The 24,165-nt window shown below is 43.9% G+C and overlaps 1 protein-coding gene across 1 annotated transcript in view; it reads right to left on the bottom strand.

Annotated features, from left to right (window-relative positions):
- LOC136582407 (cadherin-8) overlaps nt 1-24,165 on the bottom strand; it is a 426,860-nt gene that overhangs the window by 18,431 nt on the left and 384,264 nt on the right. Inside the window, exon 10 of the mRNA XM_066583436.1 lies at nt 20,595-20,712. Coding sequence (XP_066439533.1) covers nt 20,595-20,712 — 118 coding nt within the window. The remainder of the gene's footprint in view (nt 1-20,594; nt 20,713-24,165) is intronic.

Here is a 24,165-nt window from a genome sequence, read left to right as displayed (position 1 = left end):
GCACTGTTCCTTTTTAGAATTAAACTGCACATTAATTAGTGAACCAATTAGTGGATAATTTGCATTCGGGTCCAATGCCCGTGAACATTGGTGGTGGCAGCGTGTATTGTATGGGCATTGTAGAGCTCTGGATTGCACTAGAATGGCCAGGTGGATGATTTGAGCTTTTGCTTCGCATGCGTGCAGGAGCCTGGGAAAGCTAGGTACAAATCAGCCGGTGTTCTAAGCTTGCAATCTCAGCTACATTTGGAACGGGGCTAGACGGATTGCTGTAGAGCTGTGGCAGAAGTTGATAGTCGCTTGTCCCATTGACATGCAGAATCTCGGAAAGTTGGCTACCAGTCACTCCACAATCTAAGCCTTCCCCTCGCCATGTGACATTGAGTATTTTGCTATTTTTTGGCATGCTCAGCTGTTATTATTTTTTCAAACAACTCCTTTAACAACTGAGTGTTACTAGTTGGGAGTCTGCCCTTACACTCTTTATAATCGTCCAATCAGGGCTACCAAACTGTGTGGACACACCCCTTTGACAAGAGAAATGGTAACACCCAATTGTCACTTTTTTATTGTTTCTCAGGAAGAATAACAAAGGAATGGCACTGTGCAGAAACAAATGTTCCAGCATTATGATTTCATAGGGAACACAACTCTATTACATCACACATAAGAACAAGCTGATGGGTCATCTTTAAGTAAACCCTTTAAATCTCTTTAACAATTCTGCCATGCATTATTCCATATTTTCAATTTTTATAGCTTCTTTTTTCCTCCAGCCAGAGTACTATGAATGAGAAAGACATGAAAGGGTAAAAATACATGTACAGTAAGAATGACAAAAGCAGGTCTGGAAAAAAATACACACACACGAAACGTAGAATAAGTAGATTTAATAAAGGTTTTTCAGCGGGAAGTCAAAAACCAGCGGGCGCACTATTGTAATGTACAATTTGACTTTTGCATTTTTGAAATGTTACATATTGGTTCTATTATGTTTCTGAGTGCACTAAAGTTCAGGAAATGTGCCCATTGTGAAAACACTAAGTGGGGTCGAAGCGATAAAACAATTATACAGTGTGCACACGCAAAGTAACTTTCAAGGTCTTTTCTGTCGAAAAGCCAACATGTACTTAGAGAAATATAGTCTCTTCACACAACCTGACAGCGCAGTTTGCCACGATCCCCTGACCACCCACCAAATGGACAAATCCTTTTGTTGTACTCCCTGCCCTCAATTCTGCTTCCTGAACTATTCCTACGGACATACCGCAGAGTAGCAATTACAATGACATGTCAATGCAGATCCCCTTCGGCTTCTCGCAAGGGCCATTCTTAATGGCTAGTAATAGAGAAAGCAGGACAGATATGGATCTCGCTTGTTTAAGCAGCTCCTTAAATTATTAGTGTTTCCAGATGGTATTTTACGTCATTCCCTCTTCTGTAGTAAGAATTTGAATTATTCAGCATTTACTAATATGTGATTAGGTGATAGGTTTGGTAAAGCAAAGAGTTGTATCAATGGGATATCCAAGTGAATGTACAAGGGAGCACACATCCTAAAAAGACAGGTCTTTTCCTGTCTTGGCTGCGATCAGCCTGCAGCTCCCATAGAAGCCTATAGGAGCAGCCGGCAAGGAGAGGGAGGGACTTTAACAGCAGCTCGAGCTGCTAAACTCTCTCCCTTTTGCAGCAGCTCCCATAGGCTTCTATGGGGGCTTCTATTGCCACAATCAGATGGCAAAGGGAAGGGGGGGAGGGGGAAAGAGTTCAGCTTTGCTAAACTCTCTCCCCCCATGTGACGGAATTCCAGAGTGCGTCGTATATACACCACACCTTGAATTGTGTGAATTGGCAAGAAAACGTGAGATTTAGGCCTTAGTCAGACAGGCGTTTTTTCACGCGATTTGCGCATGCGCATACGATTTGCGCATATATAGAACCAATGGTTTGCTATGGTATCGGTCACATGTCCGCTTTTTATGCGGATATGCGAAAAATTATAGGACACGACGATTCGCAGATCGCGCCTATCTGCGTTCTGCGTTTTATGTGCGCACCAAAATCATTTTTTTCGCCGGTCAGTCTAAGTTTCATGCGCATTTTGATGCGCACGGCGATTTTTCTCCGGTCAGACGGGCGTTTTGCTGCAACGATTAACGCGGCTAGGTGCAGATTATTCCCGCGATTTTTCGCCGCCGGTCACGCGATTTGCGCATGCGCATGCGGCATGCGATGCGCAAATCGCGCGATAAAACGCCCATCTGACTAAGGCCTAAGCCAGGGAAATCGCAACGCCTGTGTGAATAAAGCAAAATGCAGATTTATCCTAACTGAGGTGAATTTTCGACAAAGCAGCTGTAGACAAGACCAAACTGAAAGTATAACCAGCACCTTCTGTTCAGAGGAGCTGGATTAAATAGCCAAACAATTTCTGACTGACTGTTTGAGCAGCCAATTATCTCAGCCAGCCATTTAACCACATAAAGGCCCATTTACACGTAACAATTATTGCTCAAAATTTGTTCAAATGAGCAATAACTAATACATGTAAACACAGGAATCATTCACTTTTCGTTTGAACAATGATTTTAAGGTGAACTTGAAATCCACTGTTCAGCTACTGGAGGTAAAGGAGTTTGCATTTATCTCCAGTAGACCGCAGGCTGTTCTCTGCGGGAAGCCAGCAGTTTGCATAGTATTCTGCAAGCAGTCCCAAGGAGAACAATGTAGCTGCTCGCACAGCTGGGCTTGTGACTAATAACAGGCTGGGCTCTGCAAACAGCTACTGGAGGCTCATTTGCATGCAAATAAAGATGATAAAGTGTAAGTGGCAAATACTGGCCATTAACACTTTATGCAAATAGATCACAAAATCTTTCAATCATTCAGTCATTTGAAAGATCATCTTTGCATGTAAATGAACTTGAACAGTAAAGAGTAGGTAACCCCTTGCTGACCAAAATAAAATGAACACGCACAAGCGTGAAATTCACATGAATCGGTCCCAATCGCCGCTTTTATTTGGCAAGCTGTGACAATCGCCATCAAAACTTTTAGTAGGAGTGTTACAAAGATTGAGTTATGATTAGACTGTGAGGATTTGAGTGCTTTAACCCCACATTCTTAACTACAAGAAAAATGACAAACAACCATTCTCCAAAGGATAAATAGACATGGGTTGTCTAGGGTGATAATGCCTTAAACAGCACCAAATTTGATTTGGTTTATAGCAAAATCTTAGGTCTGTGACAGGGAACTGTTTCTCCTTATGCCATTAGCATTGAAAGTCTTACATGCCATGTGAAGTCTCCTGGGGAAAAAAAAACTATGCAAAAATGGAAATATGCTTCCGTAATGCTACCTATGGTAGGTACCTTATAGGTCAATGTACACGCTTTTGCATGCCTTTTTCTTAAGGAACACTACATGGCCTATAATACTCCGTAAACCAACTGGCAGTCTCCAGTTAAAGAAACAGTACTCTTCCCCCGGCCCGATTCCACATCAAAGATGGCCTCTCACACAGCCAATTAGAACTCTACCTTGATCAACAGTGAGTACGCTAAAACAGCTTATCTGTCTGTGTATTTCCTTATGGAAAAGACACTAGTTTGGCTGCCATCCCATATTTATATTGCAAGGCCTGTTAAGAGACCAGCTAATAACTCCCCCCTGCCGCCCCCCCCCCCCCCCCCGCATTTGTTTGGACGAGTCTGCAGTTACGCGAGAAGAGCGATGCTCGCTCGAGTATCTGCCTTTACCGAGCGTGCTCGCTCGCTAGTAAGTACCATTTGTTTTATTGTTTTAAACCATTTGTGTGTAAAAGTTAAAGGGGTTGTCCCGCGAAACAAAGTGGGGTTATACACTTCTGTATGGCCATATTAATGCACTTTATAATGTACATTGTGCATTAATTATGAGCCATACAGAAGTTATTCACTTACCTGTTCCGTTGCTAGCGTCCTCGTCTCCATGGTGCCGTCTAATCTTCAGCGTCTAATCGCCCGATTAGACGCGCTTGCGCAGTCCGGTCTTCTCCCTTCTGAATGGGGCCGCTCGTGTCGGAGAGCGGCTCCTCGTAGCTCCGCCCCGTCACGTGTGCCGATTCCAGCCAATCAGGAGGCTGGAATCGGCAATGGACCGCACAGAAGACCTGCGGTCCACCGAGGGTGAAGATCCCGGCGGCCATCTTCACAAGGTAAGTCAGAAGTCGCCGGAGCGCGGGGATTCAGGTAAGTACTGGACGATTTGTTTTTTTTTATGCCTGCATCGGGTTTGTCTCGCGCCGAACGGGGGGGCTATTGAAAAAAAAAAAAACCCGTTTCGGCGCGGGACAACCCCTTTAATTTCTGAGTGGACAACCGTTTTAATATCAGCATTTCAAATGCCGGTCTTAATATTATTACTGCCATTACATGATGCGCCTAAAATACGAAGTGGCGCATCTTGGCTCCTCCTTTTGTGTGCGCCTACCCAGAAAAGTATTCCAGATCCAAACTGCCTTACATTTCTAGTATAACTTACATCAATTTCTAGCATAAATAATACATAAATGTGTCAGTCTTCGGTTGCCATACCCTCCCAACGAACCATGTCCCTCGAGGAATTGGAGTGGGGGACAAAAGTTGCAAAGTCTTAGCAAAAGCAAGACTCGCTAATTATTTACACCAGAGATGGGCATAAAAGCCTTTATGAATAAAAAAATTTAAAATTGTGCTTTTTTGCCCCGTTGCCATTGTGGAAATTTTTGAAATCACAGTAGACTGTAGGGATATCAGTTTTTAAGCTAGTTTTCATAGGTTTCTCTATAGGGAAAAAAACTGCAAAAAAAAGTATACAGATAGTCCCCGACTTGCGAACATTCGACTTACGAATTTCGCTAGATACGAACAATCTGTCCTGCACAGTAATGCTATGGCATTACATCATACTGTGCAGGGACCGGACAAGCTTCTATCAAGCCTGATAGAAGCCTGTCCGGTCACATCGCGGTTGCTGGGCAGCCGGGGGCCTTCTGAAAGGCCCTAGGGCTGTCTATGCAGAGCGCCTAGCAAGCCGTGCGCTTGATGGGCACTCTGCATAGACAGCCCTGGGGCCTTTCAGGAGGTCCCCGGCTGCCTAGCAACCACACGGCGTCCCGCGATCTCATCGTGGGACGCTGTACGGGCCCCCTGAACGTCGGGTGCCAGCTATTCTTACAGCGGGCACCCGGCGGCAGCAGTCCCGACGAGCCGCGCCGCTCGGCGGAACTGTTAACACTCTAAATACCGCTGTCAGAGCGGTATTTAAAGTGTTAACAGTTCTGACAAGCGGCGCGGCTCGTCGGAACTGCTGCCGCCGGGTGCCCGCTGTAAGAACAGCCGGCAACCGATGTTGTATGGAGCGGGATCCACCCGCGATCCCCTCCATACAACCATTTGTTCGACTTGCGAACAAAACGGACTTGCGAACAGGCTCCCGGAACGGAACCTGTTTGCAAGTCGGGGACCACCTGTAAATGTAAAACAAAATGTGTGAATTAAAAAAAAAACATCCAAAAAACACTTCTAAAAATTGCATGTCCAGTTAAAAAAATTGCTGACTGTTGCATGAAAAAAACATCAGCAAGTAATCTCAAGCCACCATGCAAAAAAAACAAAAAAAAATTGATCAAAACGGCTCATACAGACACAACGTTTAGAGAAAACTACCGGAGAAAAGAACACTCAGAAGAAATTGTTTCAATCACAAAAGAATATCACCCCTGACAGCAAATGAAAGGTTAATGTATTTTGATCAAATAGCGCCTCATCAAGCATGAAAATAAACAGCGAGAAATCGGCATTGACCATAAGGCAATATCTGTGTGACATTACAGATGTTGCTGAATCTTAGTGACCTTCATCCGGCTCTTTACCGCCATCCATTCAAAATAATTAAAGAAGAAAGCGCTTTTTCTTATATTTTACGGCAAGACTCGATCAAATAAGGAAAGGAATTTACTTATACCGCATGGAATCCAGCAGGAAGAGTCACTTACTATGCACTGGCCATGGCTTGCAAAATGTAGCATTAGTTCTTAGGGCTCCTTCACACTGGCAATGGCGGTTTTGGCGCGCGAAAATCACTGCCAAATTGCGTTTTTGTTCCCGCAATTTTTGAGCGTCAGCAATACTTTTTCCTAAAAATAATCCCGCCCCCGATTTTCTCACGTTTTGTTTTTAACGCGAAAGTCAATAAGACTGTGATATATTAAAAACACATTGCAAGAAAATCACAAGTTCTTGCTTTGCGGTGCGATATAAAGGAGGCTCCTTAGGGAAACACGCAAAACGCAGAAAGATGGGACATGCGACAATTTTTTTTTTATTGCAACATCTCATGAGTGCGAACATTGCAGATGGGAATGAAACCATTGAAAACCATTGGTTTCATCATTCTGCGTTTTCACTTACTGTCGAATCCCTCGAAAATCACGCGATTTTATCGCAAGTGTGAAGGCACTCTTAAAAAGATGGCCGTGCTTGCAGTACATTTTGTGAGCGTGAAAATCATGCCTGAAAAACATGATGAAGCGAAGCCGTTGATTGCAATGGCTTTGCTTTCACGGCCTTGCTCTATAGTTTTTATATGCATGAGATAGGTCCGGCCCTTTTTGCTTTTTTTCCGTGCACAATAGCGCTGTTTATACGGTAAAACAAAAGACTTTTCACTGGCTCATGCACAGATACGCTCTGTAGCAGCACTAGAGATGAGCGAGTATACTCGCTAAAGGCAATTGCTCGAGCGAGCATTGCCTTTAGCGAGTATCTCCCCGCTCGAGACAGAAGGTTCGGGTGCCGGCGCGGGGGAGCGGTGAGTAGCGGCAGTCAGCAGGAGGGAGCGGGGGGGAGAGAGGGAGAGAGAGATCTCCCCTCCGTTCTGCCCCGCTCTCCCCCGCAGCTCCCTGCCCGCTGCCGGAACCTGAACCTTCTGTCTCGAGCGGGGAGATACTCGCTAAAGGCAATGCTCGCTCGAGCAATTGCCTTTAGCGAGTATACTCGCTCATCTATAAGAAGCACCCATCTGAAGAAGCCCCTACGCAGCAACTCTTCTGCCATGTTTCCAACCACCCTTTTACCCCGATTTTGCACGGATTCTGAATCAAGTCTTCAGAAAAATCCCCTTTTCCGTAATGTATATGCCACGCATTTTTTCTGCAGCCAGGCTTGAAATCCTGGTCCAGAACAATAAGAAGTTGGCCTTATACGCTTACTAGAGGAGGACGTACTTGCGCTCTGAAATGAGTCTTCATGCAAGCGAAACCAAGCTCCTTTACCGTACTTTTATGCGCTGCCATGTTTGGACAGGTGAGGCAGCCCAATTAGTCCCCAATGTAATAAATCTTATTATTTCCATAGCGCCAACATATTCTGCAGTTAATTTACTTAATACCGCCTATCAAGCTGGGTGCTCATTTTACCGACCTTGGAAGGATGAAAGGCTGAGTCAACCTTCATCCAGCAACCTGAACCAAGCGGGGATTGAACTTGCAACCTTCAGGTCGTGAGCGAGAGCTTAGGACTGCATTTCTGCTGCCTTAACTCTCTGCACATGAGTAATGTTCAGTGGGCAATTTCATTCAGGACAATTGTGCACCCCATAGACTCCTATTGAGCGTCGGCTGTGCAATGGCGGAAAAAAGGGAGCATGCCGCATAGTTTTTTCGCCGGAAAAAAAACGCTCCATGTCAGGGTTTGAAACCAATGGATTCTTTTGGATGTAGTTTGCGCCCGTGGGCAAAAGCCCTGATGTGGATTTCTTGCCAAAGCGCAACAGAAAATCTGCATGCGAACTTTACCTATTGACTGAGCTAAATCCACATACAGATCCATCACTGAGGGTGGCTTCAGAATGGCGCATTCTATTAACAGGTGAGAATACCACTAATAAAAATGAAACCATTGAAATTAATGGTTCCGTTTCATCTCGTTATGCGTCCGTGATTATCACAGCCGCATAATGGGTCAAAATCACGCCCATGTGAAGAAGGCCTCAAACTCTGCCAGCAACACAATCTGAAATCTCGGTCATGTGTTTAAGCCCTTAGTCTGCGCGGTTCTTTCTGCATCACAATGTTATCCCTATGGGACTTGCTTTCGCCCCTGCTAAAATTTGCGCGTCTCTATTTCAAAACCAAAAGTGGAAAAGCTTTCTGCTGCCGAATTAAGAACATATTGCTGGCCGCTTCAGACAAGCCTATGAGAAAATACGCGCAAAACATTGTCTGGTAAGATGAATCCAGATTTCTGTGGCACAATGCTGATTACAAGATAGAATTTGGCGCAAACAGCATTAATCTCTACAGAACATGTCAGCACCTTCATCTAATTTTCAGTAACTGAAAATTTCAGAGGTGGCCTTGTGTGGCGCAGAGTGTTGGGGTTCAGTCACACAGGCGTTTTGACGTGCGTTTTTTCACGCTTTTTTCACGCATAAAAAAGATCGCACTACATAGAACCCATGCTTTTCAATGGCAGCGGTCACATGTGCGAATTTTACATGCAGAAAAATGTCTGTGGCGAAAATTATAGGACACCGTGTTTGAAATCGCAAGTAACTGCAGTATCGGTGTTTTTTGATTGTGAAACCCCTGGATGCTGTCGCACCCAGGGGTTTCACATTGTGCTCAATGGGGTCGGCAACAGCAGTGCTGAGCCATTGAGAACATACAGTGAAGATCGCGAGCCTCTGGCACAGCTGTGGCAGAGAAGCGCGATGTTCTTCTATTGAATTCAATAGAGCCGGCGTTACAGCAGTGATTTTCGGGGAAGGGCTTTAACTATAAGCCCTTCCCTGAAAATCATCCCTTAAATATGTAAAAAATAAAAATATATATATACTCACCTCTCTGCAGCTGCCGGGGCTCAGGGGCGTCTAGCCGGGTCTTCTCCTGAACTGCTATGAAGAGCTTTCAGCAGGCCATTTCCCGAAAATCACTGCAGGGCTTGCCGGCAGCCCATTGCTTTCAATGGAGCTGGCTGTAGTGCCGGCTCCATTGAATTCAATGGGAGAAGATTGCGGTCCTCTGCCACAGCTGTGACAGCTGTGCCAGAGGATTTCTTCATCTCAGCGGGGAGTTCCATTGTCACTGGACACTGTGAAAATGCTGTTACAGTGTTTAGTGACAAAGGAACTCCCCATGGAGATGAAGAAATCCTCTGCCACAGCCGTCACAGCTGTAGCAAAGGATCGCAATGTTCTCTGTATGTCAATGGGGCCACCGCTGCTCCCACTGGCCCCATTGACCAAAGGTAAAACCCCTGGATGTGACAGCATCCTGGGGTTTCACATCCAAGGAATCCCCTGCTACAGCTGTCACAGCTGAAGCAGGGGATAGCGGGCAGCACACTTTTTGTGCAAAAAAATGCATGCAGGTCAGTGTTTTCCTGCATGCTGCCTGCTTCAGTCACGCCAATTTTTGAGTGCATGTGTTATGTGCATGTTAAAATGCCCGTGTGACTAAGCCCTTAAGGATGCAGTCCAAAGCTCTCACTGACAACCTGAAGGTTATGAGTTCAATCCTTACGTGGTTCAGGTAGTTGACTCAGCCTTCCATCCTTCCGAGGTCAATAAAATGAGAATCCAGCTTGGGTGCTAAATTACCTGAAAGCACTGCATAATAAGTTGGTGCTTTAACAAGTTTCTGTTCCTGCCCGCATGGTTCAATATTCCTGCAGAACAATTTCGATCACGGCTGTTTGACAGCCCACATGTACTGTCAATCCTGACCATATAAGCTGACAGTCATACATTTAACCATGTTAAGCCCTGCCTAAATATGTTAGTGCTAAAAATACATTATACTGCAATACTGAAGTACTGCAGTATACTGCCGAAGTGGTTATATGATCGCAAGTTCAAGTACGCTGAGGGGACTAAAAAAAATAGGTAATATTTAAGTCAACTATAACTTAAAAAAATTAAAAAATATTAAATGCTCAATAATCCCCTTTTTCCTATTTTTCACGTGAAAAAATTTAAACTGTCAAAAAATAAATATTATTAGCATCACTACATCAAAAAAACCTCCAATCTATCAAAGGGCTCCTTCAGATGGGCATGTTTGTGCACGCAAAATCTGCATACACAAAACACAGAGAACAGAATCCATTGATTTCAATTAGTTCGTTCTCATAAGGTCATTTTGCACCCACAGATTTTGCTTATGCAAAAAAATAAGACCTGCTCTATTTTCCTGCATTTTGCAAGCAAAACAGCCATAGAGGTCTATAGCAGGGGCGAAATTATGCAAAAGGAAGGGTGCCCCACTGCACAAAATACAGGAAAAAAATGCAGCTGGGCCTCATTAGGCTTTAAATAGGCAATTAGTTCTACAGAAAGGGAGAGTCACGCACGTGTATTAACTGTCAAATGCGCGCACAAAACGTACGCTAGTAAGCTCTGAAACGCGCACAACACCCTGATCACCTGGGTCTTCAAACATCATTAATGCACAAATATGCTGGGTATCCGGTGAGCGTATTTGTGCTAATCTGAAGCCGTCCTAAGTATCGGATTATTTATCTGACATGGTAAATGTTGTAAAAAAATTACATAATTTGCGGGGTTTTTGGTCACCTCATCTCCCAATAAAAACTAAAAATGAGTGCATTTGCGTTTTTTCCCCCAATTTCACTTCACTTAGAAACCTTTAAGATTTTCCAATACATTATATAGTGCAGCCCATGGTACCATTAAAGAATATAACTCATCCAGCAAAAAAAGAAGCCCTCTTAGGCCTTAGTCAGACGGGCGTTTTTAGCCCCGATTTGCGCATCCGCATGCGTCCGGCGATTTTATAAAACGATTGCTTTGCAATGGTATCGGACACATGAGCGCTTTTTATGCGCTCGTCCGATAAATTATAGAACAGAAATCGCAGATCGCACCTATGTGCGATCTGCGATTCCTGTTCTCTTCTCTATATGCGCTCAATGGGGCCGGCGGCAGCAGCGCCGACCCCATTGAGAACATATAGAAGACAAATCATTCTTCTCTGCCACAGCTGTAACAGCTGTGGCAGAGAAGGACGATGTTTGCCCATTGAATTCAATGGAGCCGGCAATACAGCCGCTCCATTGAAAGCAATGGGCTGCCGGCGTGCGCGGGGTGAATTGTCGGGAAGGGCTTAAATATATAAGCCCTTCCCTGCAATTCATCCTAAAATGTGTTAAAATAAAAAAAAATTGTATACTCACCTTTCCGCTGCAGCCGGAGTCCAGCCGCGGCCGCTGTCAGTTCTCCTGAACTGCTTCTCGGCACTAATCAGCCAGCGGGGCTTTAAAATCCCCGCCTGCTGAATGATCTGCCTCTGATTGATCACAGCCCTGACCAATCAGAGGCAGGTTTCACTCACACACCCATTCATGAATTCATGAATGGGTGAGTGACTGCTGCCTCTCAGCGCTGAGCCAATCAGGGGCAGGTCTGACTCACATCCATTCATGAATTCATGAATGGGTGTGAGTGAGACATGCCTCTGATTGGCTCAGCGCTGAGCCAATCAGGGGGCAGGTCTGACTCACACCCCCTTCACACCCACTGCAGGACGGCCGCGCGGAGCTCCGGCTGCCGGGAGAAGGTGAGTATATATATATTTTTTATTTTAACACATTTTAGGATGAATTGCAGGGAAGGGCTTATATATTTAAGCCCTTCCCGACAATTCATCCCGCGCTCGCCCGCAGCGCATTGCTTTGAATGGAGCCGGCTCTATTGCCGTCTCCATTGAATGCAATGCGCTGGACAGCTCCGGCCCGTTTCTAATGAAACGCGGCTAGGAGCAGATTTTCGGGCGATTTGCGGGCGACTTGCGCGCACCGGTCACACGATTTGCGGATGCGCATCCGTCATGCGATCCGCAAATCGCGTGAAAAAACGCCCGTGTGACTAAGGCCTTACAGCTATGTCAACTAGAAAAGTGAGAACGTTCTAAGTCTTGAAAAAAACAAAAAAGAAAACTTGAACATTTGCTGGTAGTTGAAGGGTTAAGCAAAAGACTACGTGTGCTTTATTCTCAGTATATATTCTTCATTTTCAAAAAAGTCTGAGAAAGCTTTTTCCCTTCATGGAAACCTCTAGAAAGATCACGGAAAATATTGTTCAATTATGTTCCACTTTTACTTTCTATGTAATCTAAGACTGCATGATAAGTAAATGTTGTAATTACAGCTGATCAAGTTGTGCAGATTTCAATGCCTCTTTAGTATAATTTGGGTTTCTAAATACAGACTTGCTTCCATTGGTCAAGTTGCTGCTATTTCTTGTGCGGGATAATCTGCCTGCTTACTGGACACTTTGACTTGTATGCCAAGCAGTAGAGAATATATCATATTGAATAGTCTAATCTATCTATCTAGTTATGGCTAAACATGGTCATGATGTCCAAGCAAGACCCACTGGATCCGTAAACGTGAAATACTCACGCTACTGCACACCAAACCATGCAAAACAATGAAGCTAACCACAACCAGGAAAAACACTGTCCCTAATGAACCTTACCCAGGAAGTGGACCAGCCTATATGTAGTGGCCAGAAGTCTATGTTGCTGCCCCCTCCATAAATGTCATACATGTCACGTCTTTTGTAGATGCACTGTGCAAAGTTGTCTAGTCATCTAGTTATGTGTATTGCACAGCTGCAGCAAGTGAGAGGTTAATGTTTGCATGAGACTAGGAGATGCCTGCAATGTATCAATATTTGTCTAGTCATGTGATCTATGTTGTTTATAAGCATGAGTGTTTTGGGTGTGGTAGTGAGTCAGACAGAGTCTGGAGTTGGAGTCAATTCTTCTGGTTTCCTAAGAGAGAGTGCCAGCCACATGGGGTACCTTTAACCCTCATGTGGTGAAGAATGGAAGAAGAAGAGAGGTTTCCTGAGTACCCCGATGCCAGGAGCCAACAGTGAGTGAGAAGCGGTAAGAGAGAGAAATTGAGAGTGAGCGAGAAGAGACAGCCCAAAACCACTGTGCAGAGGTACTGTTCCGAGAGAGTGTCTGTGGAGTGACCCTACCCCTATCCTCGTCTGGAGAGTTCCCTGTCCTGGAGCTGTTCCTAGCAGATAACTGCAACTGCAGGACCGATGTCATCCTGTGTTTCGTCTCTGACCTCTAATCTTCTGTTTTACCTGCACCAGTATATTCTTGATTGTATCCTGATGAAGTTATCAAGTAAAGTTTTGCCAGGCCCTGACCATTTCCAGGAAACAAGGGACATTGCACAGTCTGCGGCTCATTTATTTACCGCCGACGGTCATTCTGCTGGGTAACGGAAAGGTAGTGTCACTCGTGACAACCTTTTCTCCTGTGCTTATGTTTATTGGCCATCCCTCTCCTAGAGATGTCCGGAAGAGGCCCAGCACTGCTCTGGCCAAGGCTACATGTGTCCCTCCGGTAGGGAGCCTGGTTAGTGTCACCATGAAAAGTGACCACTCTACCCTCCCAGCTCCTCAATGTATGCCCTGTGTCCAGAGTCACCCAACAGGACACTGCATATATGCAAGTAGCCCGCCCTGAGAAGGGCAAACCTGACCATGTACCTTGGCTACTAGTAGACCCTACGTGGGATAGGTGAATAACACAGGAAACAAGGAAAATTATAACAAGCACAGAACTTAGCTTTGAGATGACTCAGGCAAATAGGAGATTCAGCACCAAGCTCTGACTCCTATCACAGTCAGTGGGAGACTGAAATTAAACAGCACTTGATCTAATCACAAGACCAGGTTAAGTAGTCCTGACAAATTACCCACAGGTGAGACCAAGCACGTCAGCACCTAATACCACTCCCACCAAAGCCAGAAGATGGAGAAACACATACAAAACCTGTACAAGACTACCAGAAAGGAAGAGATCCAAGAACCGCGGCAACAATGGTGACTTCAGTGACTTTGACCATGGGTAGATTGTGGTGCCAGTATTTCTAAAATAGTTGCACTTGTTGGCTGTTCCCTAGCTACAGTATCAAGGGTGTAACAAGACTGGTTGAACCAAGGACAGACGTTTGAGAAATCACACAGTGGTAAGCCATGTGTGTTTGATCCTAGAGATGAGCATTGGGTGACATGTCTGGTATCCCAACAACTATGTGCCACAGAGAAGCAACTGCCTCAGCAGTACAAAAGTGGGGAAGTAGACAAATTTTCACAATGAACATTGCGAATTGACTGAGGTTCACTAGCTGAAGACTGACAAGAGTGCCTCTGATGACACCATGTTATTGCAAACAATGCCTTACACGGGCCAAGGAAATAAATCAATGAACCATGAACACATGGCAGAAGATCGTTTGGAGTGATGATTTCTACTTCTTGCTGAAATATATCGATGGCGAGGTCTGCATCTGGTGTAAACAAACTGAAGGCATATCCCATGGGTTGACTGTTGGAGTATAACAGGCTAGTGGTGGCAAGTTGAGTATGGAAGATGTTCCCTGGCGTTAGAAAGCCGTGATCGCCCAAGAAAGTGGACCAACCCATTTTTGAGTAGGTGCTCTTCATGCAGTGATCAGCTAGTTTAGAACCACAAAAAATTTTATGCTTGCTGTGGTCTTAAATCAGTTGATAATAACTTTCAGGAAAGGAGAGATCAGGGCTAAAAACTAAGGGCCCTTTTACACAGGAACGATTGCCGCTAATGAATTAAAGTGGAGCGGGCCGGAGATCATTCCAGCCCACCCGCCTCCATTCACAATAAACAGGCCATTGCTCATAAGTGAATGACTGGCTGTTTCTAAGGGCCAAGTCGTAGTTCAGTTTTCTGCATGCAGAAACTGAATGACAAACAAGAAGCGAACATATTCTCATCCATCGTTCATTCGGTGCATGCATTTACACTGCACGATTTATCAGCCCATGTAAAAAGGCCATTAGCCATCAGTCTAGCACACTGACAGATCGGAAGGTAGATGCTTTCTGCAATTTGCTCTATACAATGATATGTAGAAACTGCAAAAGCCATTAATTACATCCAATTACGAAAAATTATTTTCAGTTCAAAAATGCCCCAAAGGTGTTCATAGCCTATAAGCCCCTAAAAAAGGGTTTGAGAAAACATGAGTGGTCTGTACAAAGTCCTGACCTCAACCGTGCTGCATACAGTTGGAATAAAATGCAATTCCGAACCATGAGCCAACTGGATTTCCTATTGTTAGTATTGTAGTATAGTTGAATGCTATAATTTCAAGTTCTTAACTACAGATACGGTTTCTATCTTTATCCTTAAGCACAAGTATCTAGCATTAAGCAATATTAAGTGGTTTCTAGTCTTGATGGTATAATTTTTGTAAAGGTCATACTGAATCTCTACTGTATTGCTTATTGACCTTTAACTGTAACTGAGCCTTCCAGTTTACACTTCCTTTCTCATATCAAAACACATACTTGTCGCCCACAGTGGAGATTGTATAAGTAGGGCTGCTGATATCTCCAAGAAATTTCAACTCTACTGCCAAGGAAAATGGTTTCATTTTGGGCCGGCATCAGCTTTTGGCAAACCTAGGCAGGTGCCAAGGCCCACTGAGCCTACGGGGTTCACTCAGGAGTGAGACTGATGTTGTCCTCATTCTGTAAGACACAGATATAATTGACTATGACAGCAGTACTGCAAGAAGACGAGTGCCACACCATTGCACACCGCCTGTATCATTGTTGCCACACCGCCTGTATCATTCCACCCAATCCTTGCCAGAAGGGGTCAAGGCAGAAGATAGAGAACACAGAGGTGAGCAAGTTTTCATTTTTAATTTTCTGTTGTCGGGGCACAGTGGACCTTTTTAATTGCTCAGGGATCATAGTAAGGTCCATAAATTAGTAACCCCAGTTTTCTGAACCCAGGCCAGAGCAGACTAAAAAATATATCATATCTCAGTTCCTGGGCAAGTCTACAAATTCAATAGATAGCAGCAGACAGTCCATGTGACTTTTCTGACCCTGGCACCCCTGAACAGTATCCTCCACAAACTTCTAATGTGATGCCCACATTGTGGTAGATTATGGCTATCGTGAACCCTGTAGGAAGATTCTGAACCCCCTGCTAGTCTACAGTTTCAATGATGATCTGAAGTTTACACCACATATACAATAGCAGAACCAAGATAACCACATAGATCTGATGCTAGAACTAACGTTATTCCAGAGATACAGTACCAGAGCCAAGCTTACTACATAAATATGATACCAGGAGTCAGCATACTATACGGAGCTGCTACAAGAAGTGAATTTACTATATAGTTATGGTACCAGAACCAAACTTACTATGTTGATATGGTACCCTAACCAAGCTTAATGCCTGTATATGTAAAAAAAACAAGCAAGAACAGATCCATCTAAAACAGTATACAGTTGGCATATGAGTGTGTCCCCTTTTTATATGCCCCCATTTGTAGATTTTTTTGTGAATGAACAATTTGGATTTTGTGGATTTTGACAACCCCATTTGAACTCAATGGGGAAAATCTGTATATTCGGGGCACAGACTAACATTTTAAAATGTAATGTACACCTTCACTATATGTCATGTTGTAATAGGTTCCCTGTACCTGGTCTAGCTACTTTTTTCATTTTCTATCTGTCACATGACCCCTTGCCTGAAAAATATCTCCACTTCCTCTGACATCTCGTCTGCATTTGCTACTTCCTCTCCTGTCCATAGCCTCCAGCGTGCTGTGAGCAGTGCATGATGGGAGGACAGGAGCAGAAGTATTGCACTGTATTATGCAGTTCAGAATTCTGCAAGGTCCTATCTGTCTGCTTCAGCAGCTTTCTCTGACACTCTCAGTGAGAGGGAGGTTGATGCTAGTAAGTTGAGTAAGTTGTAGGAATGATGAGATGGGGCGGAGCTACAGCACTGGCCGTTAAACAAGCCCAATGCATGCTGGGAGTTGTAGATAACAGTCTGCTGCTGTGTTTACTGCGGAAGTGTTGTATGTAAACACAGCGGCAGATCGGCGGCTGCACGGGATGAAGAAGAGGGTCCAGCGTAGCAGATAAAAAGTAGAGAATGCCACTACTTAGATTTCGTGCCCGGAAAACTGCTTTTAAATGGCATTCCGTGTTTTCACTATTGAAGACCAATTCTCTGGATAGGTCATCAACAGTTGATTGTAGGGTCTGCTGCTCACTTGAGATCCCCACCTGATCATCCAGTATGCTATCATTGCAGGGGGGTCAGATGTTGTCATTGGTGGTAGGAGGCAGAAGTGGGATATACAATGACCACCATGAGGAGTTGGAAGTGTAATAGAAGGCATTACCCCCATTGATTGCATCTATGATACTTCTGAACCTGAACATTAGTGAGAATGTCCAGCCCTGCTACATCGACAGGGGGCCAGAGGACTTTGTTTTGTGCTCTGCGTTATTAGTTGCCCTTGTTCCTCTCTGACTAAGATTTTGCTTTTTTCCAGCCTTGGGGTTGCCCTTTACGGGGTGGGTGCTTTACTTCGAGCCAGGTCCAGTTGAAAAAGTTCTAGGAGAAATGTAATGCTTTATTTTCTCTCATTTACTAGTCAGTTTTATTTGTCTCATATGTCTGGCTTCTGTCTTCCCAGAAACCCATCACTTAGGCTGTCGCGGTGTCTAGTTGCCTGGGATTTTACCGACTGGCCTAAGCAAACGCAACATCTGTCCAGAGGATAGATTATCAATAACAAAAGCCTAGAATACACTATTAGGGTTTAAGCATATGGGCGTGTTTTAGCCCCAGTGTGCGACTGTGAAAATCATGCCCGCATAAAGGGACAAAACGAAACAATTGATTTCAATTACTTTTTTTTCCATTATCAGTCTTCCCGCACATTATTAATGCGCACGAAAAAATAGGACTTGCCCTATCTTTCTCCCACGTAGTTAACCCTTTCCAATCCATTGTCTGACGTCTGAAGACATTATGATTTAAGGCTGTACAGCTCCAATGTTGGAAGATGTCCGACAGGGTATTCTTACCCCTTACCGGGGTTCTCTTGCTGTATATTGCCAGCCTCTTTGCTGTTGAAGCCTTTCCAATGTGTCACCTCATGCAGTACTGGCTTTAGCCAGCAGATAGCGCAGTTGTATAACGTAAGTAAGCCCCCTAGGAAAACAAGGATGCAAATTGGATTGGAAAGGGTTAATACTATGCACGAGAAAGCTAGGGCAGGATCTACCTTCCCGCTTTTTTTTTTCAAACTTGCACGAACTAGCGCAATAGTGCTCCGTAGCTGTGAGCGTATTATCGCATGCGCCCATGTGTTTAAGCCCTTAGGATAACTTTAGCTCAGCGTGGACCAACAAGGTTCAGTGTGCCAAATGACAAGTTCAGCTCTGCTACATCTGCATACACAAGATATATTTTGCAGCTCTCCTTCTAAACGCACAGATCTGAAAATTGCTTACAGTGTAAGTGTTAACATTTGTGTTCGATTATGAAAGGCATATTAAATGCTGTAAAATAGTTTTAAGGCCATTAAATTTTAACGAGAATAACTGAAAAAATGTAATCAGATGTAAAACCCTTTTCTGCTTATTCCCATGTAAATGTTAATATGTCGAATGTAAATTATACATATAACAGATGGATTTTTATTTCAGATGCCTTAATTCTGTGCACAGAAATTGTTGGCATTGTGCTATAGTTGCTATTAAGGCAATTAGCATTGCGGTACATTATTAAAGCTAATTGTTTAAAGCTTAATGTTAGGGTGAAAGCCGCTCTTTGACTTTTCAGCTTGAGAAATCTGAACTTTAGATAATTGTCTGTATAATTAGCAGCGTATTGCTATTGAAGAAAATGAACTTTAGACAATACTTTGAACACTCTCAAACTTTCAGGTGACCTTTCCGAGTATATACAGTAGCACTTACTAAACTTTGTCTGCTATACTGTATATGGCCAATGATACTTTATGAATTTGCTGCATATATAATGTCTAGATACATAGAGTTCCCTGTGGTCAGATATTAGGTTTACTGCACTGAGGGACCATTTTATTAGAGACCCCCATCTGGTAGCGGGTTGGACCTTCTTTGTGCTTCCGAGCCGCAACGATTTACTATGCACTACGTCTTACTAGGTGATGAAATCATTCTGCTGGAATGTTCGCCCATGTGGACAGGAAACTTCTTGTAAATACTGCAGATTAGAGGAATTACAGCTGACAGGAAAGACTAGTAATTATTAGAAAATTATAGCACCAATGTTTCTACACAGCTCTGCTACATGCTCGTCCCTCTCACACAGCTCTGCTACATGCACATCACACACACACAGGTCTGCTACATGCACGTGTCACGCACACACACACAGATCTGCTACATATACGTGTCACACACACGACACACAGCTATTCTACATGCTCACATCACACATCACCACACACAGCTTTGCTACATGTGTGTGTCACACACCACAGCTCTGCAACATGTGCGTGTCACAGACACACCACACACAGCTCTGCTACATGCACGTATCACACATAGCACACACAGCTCTACTAAATGCGTATGTCACACACACAACACAAACATACATATGCTTGTCACAGACACCACACACAGATCTGCTACATGCATGTCACATACACCACACACAGCTCTGCTACATGCATGTGTCCCACACAGCTTTGCTACACATAGCTCTGCTACATGTACATGTCACACACCACACACATGACTCTTACATGTGCATGTCACAGCACACACAGCTCTGCTACATGCACGTGTCACATACACAGCTCTGCTACATGCGTGTCACAGCACACACAGCCCTGCTACATGCACATGTCACCCACACCACACACAGCTCTGTTACATGTGCATGTAACAACACACACAGCTCTGCTACATGCATGTGTCACACACACAGCTGTACTACCTACATTCTGCATCGGCCTCTGCTGGTTTAGGGTCCTGTGTTGTGTTCATTCTACTCTTGACTATGCAAAACCTGGTCATCTGAATAACTCTTGAAATCCTCCTCTGACCCCTTTCATCGACTAATTGTTTATGTCTACAGGATATCCTATTTTTTCTCAATTAACCATTCTTGGTATACTCTCCACACCGCTGCATGAGAAATCCCTACAAGGTTGGCAATAAGGCCCAGCTGGTCTAGCACTGATGACCCGGCCAAAAACTTCTCACGTGACTTTATGCTACACTCCAAGGCCATTGGTCTAATTTTCATATAGGAAAGCTCCAATTGAGAAATAGCTGGGGTCTCTAAAAATGTGGCCATTCAGTTTATATAGTATACATGCTATACAGCCCTACTATAATACATTTTCTATCCATATTCTGTTTTTAATATATAGCTTAACAGTAGTGGTGGTCTTCAGTCTGTGTGGGTGTGCCAGGGGAATAACAGTAGTTTTTCAATAGCTGGAAGGCCCCAGGCTGAAGATCACTGCCTTTTGGTATCACTTTGTTCTCTCTGGATCGCTGATATAGTTGCTCTCCATGGTGCTGATCATCGAACTGCCAGATGATATGCTAGTAATTACATTAAAAATGTGGCTCCAGTTTTCTAGTAGCACTTAGATGAATGCATTATTTGTGTGCATTGTTTTCACTATACAATAGACAACATTTCATAGCATTACCTTCATTGTTCTTTATGGTGAAGTTTGGATTATTGGCCATTTCTGGTAGAAGACTGTAAAAGAAGTAATGTCCATTTCTTGGGTCATCTTTGTCAATGGCACTTACAGTCTGGATAATCTGAAATAATAGCAAAACTATAATGAGGACCACTGTTTCAGACTGAAGTATTACTTTGCAGCGCATTACAATATCACCATAATCAAAGAGGCTGATAAAGACATATATATTTAGGACTATGTTTTGTAAGCTAGAGATGCACAGACAAACTTGAACCATTCCAAACGGCCTCAGTAAAACATAAAGGTTTATTACCTTCTGAGACATTTATGGCATATCAAAAGTATATGCCATAAATGTCTGATAGGTGCAGGTTCCACTTCCAGAAGTCCTACCCACCGGGAAATAGGGATCACACCCTACAGAGGAATAGAACATGCATGTGGCTCTCTCCATTGAAGAGGGGTGATGCATCTTCTTTGGGAGAACTCACCAGACATTTGCAGGATGAATGGAGGGAAATACCAGCTGACATGTATCAGACAATAGTACAAAGCATGCCACAGAGATATCCAATGTCATTAGGCAATCACACTAAGCTTTAGCATATGTAAATAAATACTACTTATCATTCTTGCTCAGGTATCCAATTCCCTTTGCTATGATAATATATCTATCTATTGATCTATCTCCTATTCAGCTATTGTATCTATCATGTTTTTTGTAAGTCAAACAGCTACCTTTTAAGAAAAGTATATTAAGATTAGAGATGAGCGAGTATACTTGCTAAGGCACATTACACATTTATCTCCCCGCTCGTCTCTAAAGATTCGGGGCCGGCGCGGGTGACAGGTGAGTTGCGGCGGGGTGTGGGGGAGAGAGATGGAGGGAGAGATCTCCCCTCCGTTCCTTCCCGCTCTCCCCCGTCGCTCCTTGCCCCCCACCGGCCCCCGAATCTTTAGAGACGAGCGGGGAGATACTCGGCTAAGGGACTACTCGCTTGAGTAATGTGCCTTAGCGACTATACTCACTCATCTCTAATTAAGATCCAAGTTGCTGATTTAAAAGCCCTTTTGAAATCCCATAGGTCTCAAGCTTTTTTTCTGAAGCAAAACTGCCCACAAGAAGCCTAGAAGTGTTCTGAAAGCTCTCAACGCCAACAATACAAGCCTATTACGTCAATACACTAAAAGGCATTAGAACCTACTAAGTTCATAAAAAATGCAGTACTCCAAGAAATGAAATCAGAGGTGGCGGATGTCAATACTTGAACATCTACTGGTTCTAAAAAAAACATACGACCACAAAAAAGATTTCAGCAAACGATGCGGGGAATAAAATAATGAGATTCAATTGTATGCTCATGGCATGTAAGTAGGTCAAACTATAAAGTGTGTTGGTGGTAGGCGAAATAGTTCTCCCTGTTCTTTAGTTATTCTTCTTGACATGTGGACAGAGAGAGGTTTAGTCACCGGTCAGGAGCTCTTGTGCATTCTTTGTTTGGCACTGGCAGCTTGAAAGCTCATCTATGGAGTGTTCTATGGCCTTAAAAGCATCATCGTCTCCTCAGACTGTATTGATTTTCTCTTGACTAACTGAATTTCATTCTAGTTAACATAAAACTTTATTCTCTCCCATTGAAATTCAATGATGACCACTATGTGGTCTTTAAATATAAGGGCCGAGTGACAAGAACCTGACAAAAGATCCGTCTCCCTACGAATGTGATTTGCAAAATGAGGTGGAGGGGAAGCGCGGGGGATGGGGGGAGGGGTGTTGTATATCTACATCCTTAATGGTATATTTTTTCTTCTACTATTTCCTTTCTTTTTGGCAGTAACATGCTTTCAAAGGTTGAATCACTTTCTTATATACATCTAAAAAGGTCAAAGAAACAGCAATACGGGAAAACGTGTAATTTATCTATTTGTTGTCACAATAGATCAACTGTTTCCAGGAGATGGATGATCTGGTGTATACTGTGCATAGGTTTATGGTATATATAAAATACGATAGATGGATCTCAGCTGCTACACTCACTGTTGATATGTTGATATCTCCCTCCTCATTGCAGTCTGAGCCGGAAGTGCAATAGAAGGCATGGTTCCCATTCATTTCAATGAGAGCTATGCCTTCTACTGCATTTTCAGGTCTGACTGCATTGCAGATGGTGCTTTCTACATCCAGCTCTGACACAATAAGTGTGGGGGAGGAGATCAGCTGATCAAAGGGGGTTCTAAGTCGCAGATATCCACCAATCAAGTATTGATTATTTCCTTGGATAGGTCATTTATAGCACAAGGGGTCAAATTCCCAGAATATCCCTTTAATGACAAGTTATCTTATCGTAAGCCATTCAAACTATTATTCTCTTATCTTAACACAACAAAGACCATTGTAAAGCTATTGAAAGGGTAAACAAACTGTGGCACAGAAAGGTATCAGAATACATTAAAAAGTCAAGATAAACTTTGCTACGACTATATGATATCCTCAAGGGATTGTCCAAGTTATGAAAGGCCATCTCACCAGGTCCACCATGGTGCAAATTAAGAAGGCAGTGGATATTAACCTTTCTGTGTTTTACACTCGTGTCCGCCACTGGTTCCGGGTCTCCCTGCTGATGTCATCTTTATAGGCTTTAGTCAGCCTGAACCATCTTTAAAATAAGATACTGCAGCCAATGATAATGCTCGGTGATGATCGCTAAGTGCTGCCATTGGCTGCAGCCTGTAAACAACAATACAGCAGAGACGCGGAGCACCTGTGAGGGATGAGTGAGGAGCGGAATAGAACCGGCATATCGCTAGTGCTTTCAATGGGGCCAGTGGCAGCAGCGCTAGCCCCATTGAAGAGAGGTGGAGAATGCCACGGGGACTGCGGGGATGAAGGAATCCTCTGCCACAGCTGTCACAGCTGTGGCAGAAGTCCGCGGCATTCTATCCCATTGCTTTCAATGGGATCGGCACTGCTGCCGATCCCATTGAAAGCACTGCTTTCTGCCAAGCCCCGCAGGGCTTATATTTTAAGCCCTTCCCCGATAATCATACTGCAGGGCTTGGCAGAAAGCAGTGCTTTCAATGGGATTGGCAATGGGAAAGCAATGGGAAGAAATTGAAAGCAATGGGATAGAATGCCGCGGACTTCTCCCACAGCTGTGACAGCTGTGGCAGAAGTCCGCGGCATTCCACCTATGTTTTCAATGGGGCTAGCGCTGCTGTCGCTGGCCCCATTGAAAGCACTAGCTATATGCCGGTTCTATTCCGGCGTCTTTCTTGCGCTGCAAGGCGAGAGCTTTCTCGTGCTCTCGCAGCGCAAGAAAGAAAATATCGCCAGTGAGGAAGGTGAGGAAAAAGGTGCAATTAACTGCATCTTTCAGTCACTATTATTCCTGCGTAATGATATTACATGGACTCTAGCACAAAATCTCTACTAACAGTTACTGCTTATAATTAGAGGCTCCTGTCATACAGTTATAATGATGGAGACCACGGTTCATTCTCCTGATTGTATAATTAAGGTCTGTAGTTTATTTAGGTGAATATAGAATAGAGTAACATAGTAACCTAGTAT

This window comes from Eleutherodactylus coqui, chromosome 11 (assembly GCF_035609145.1).
Source record: "Eleutherodactylus coqui strain aEleCoq1 chromosome 11, aEleCoq1.hap1, whole genome shotgun sequence".
Classification (NCBI taxonomy): Eukaryota; Metazoa; Chordata; class Amphibia; order Anura; family Eleutherodactylidae; genus Eleutherodactylus; species Eleutherodactylus coqui.
Note: the sequence above shows the minus strand (reverse complement) of the source record. Positions and strands in the feature narration are given on the sequence as shown.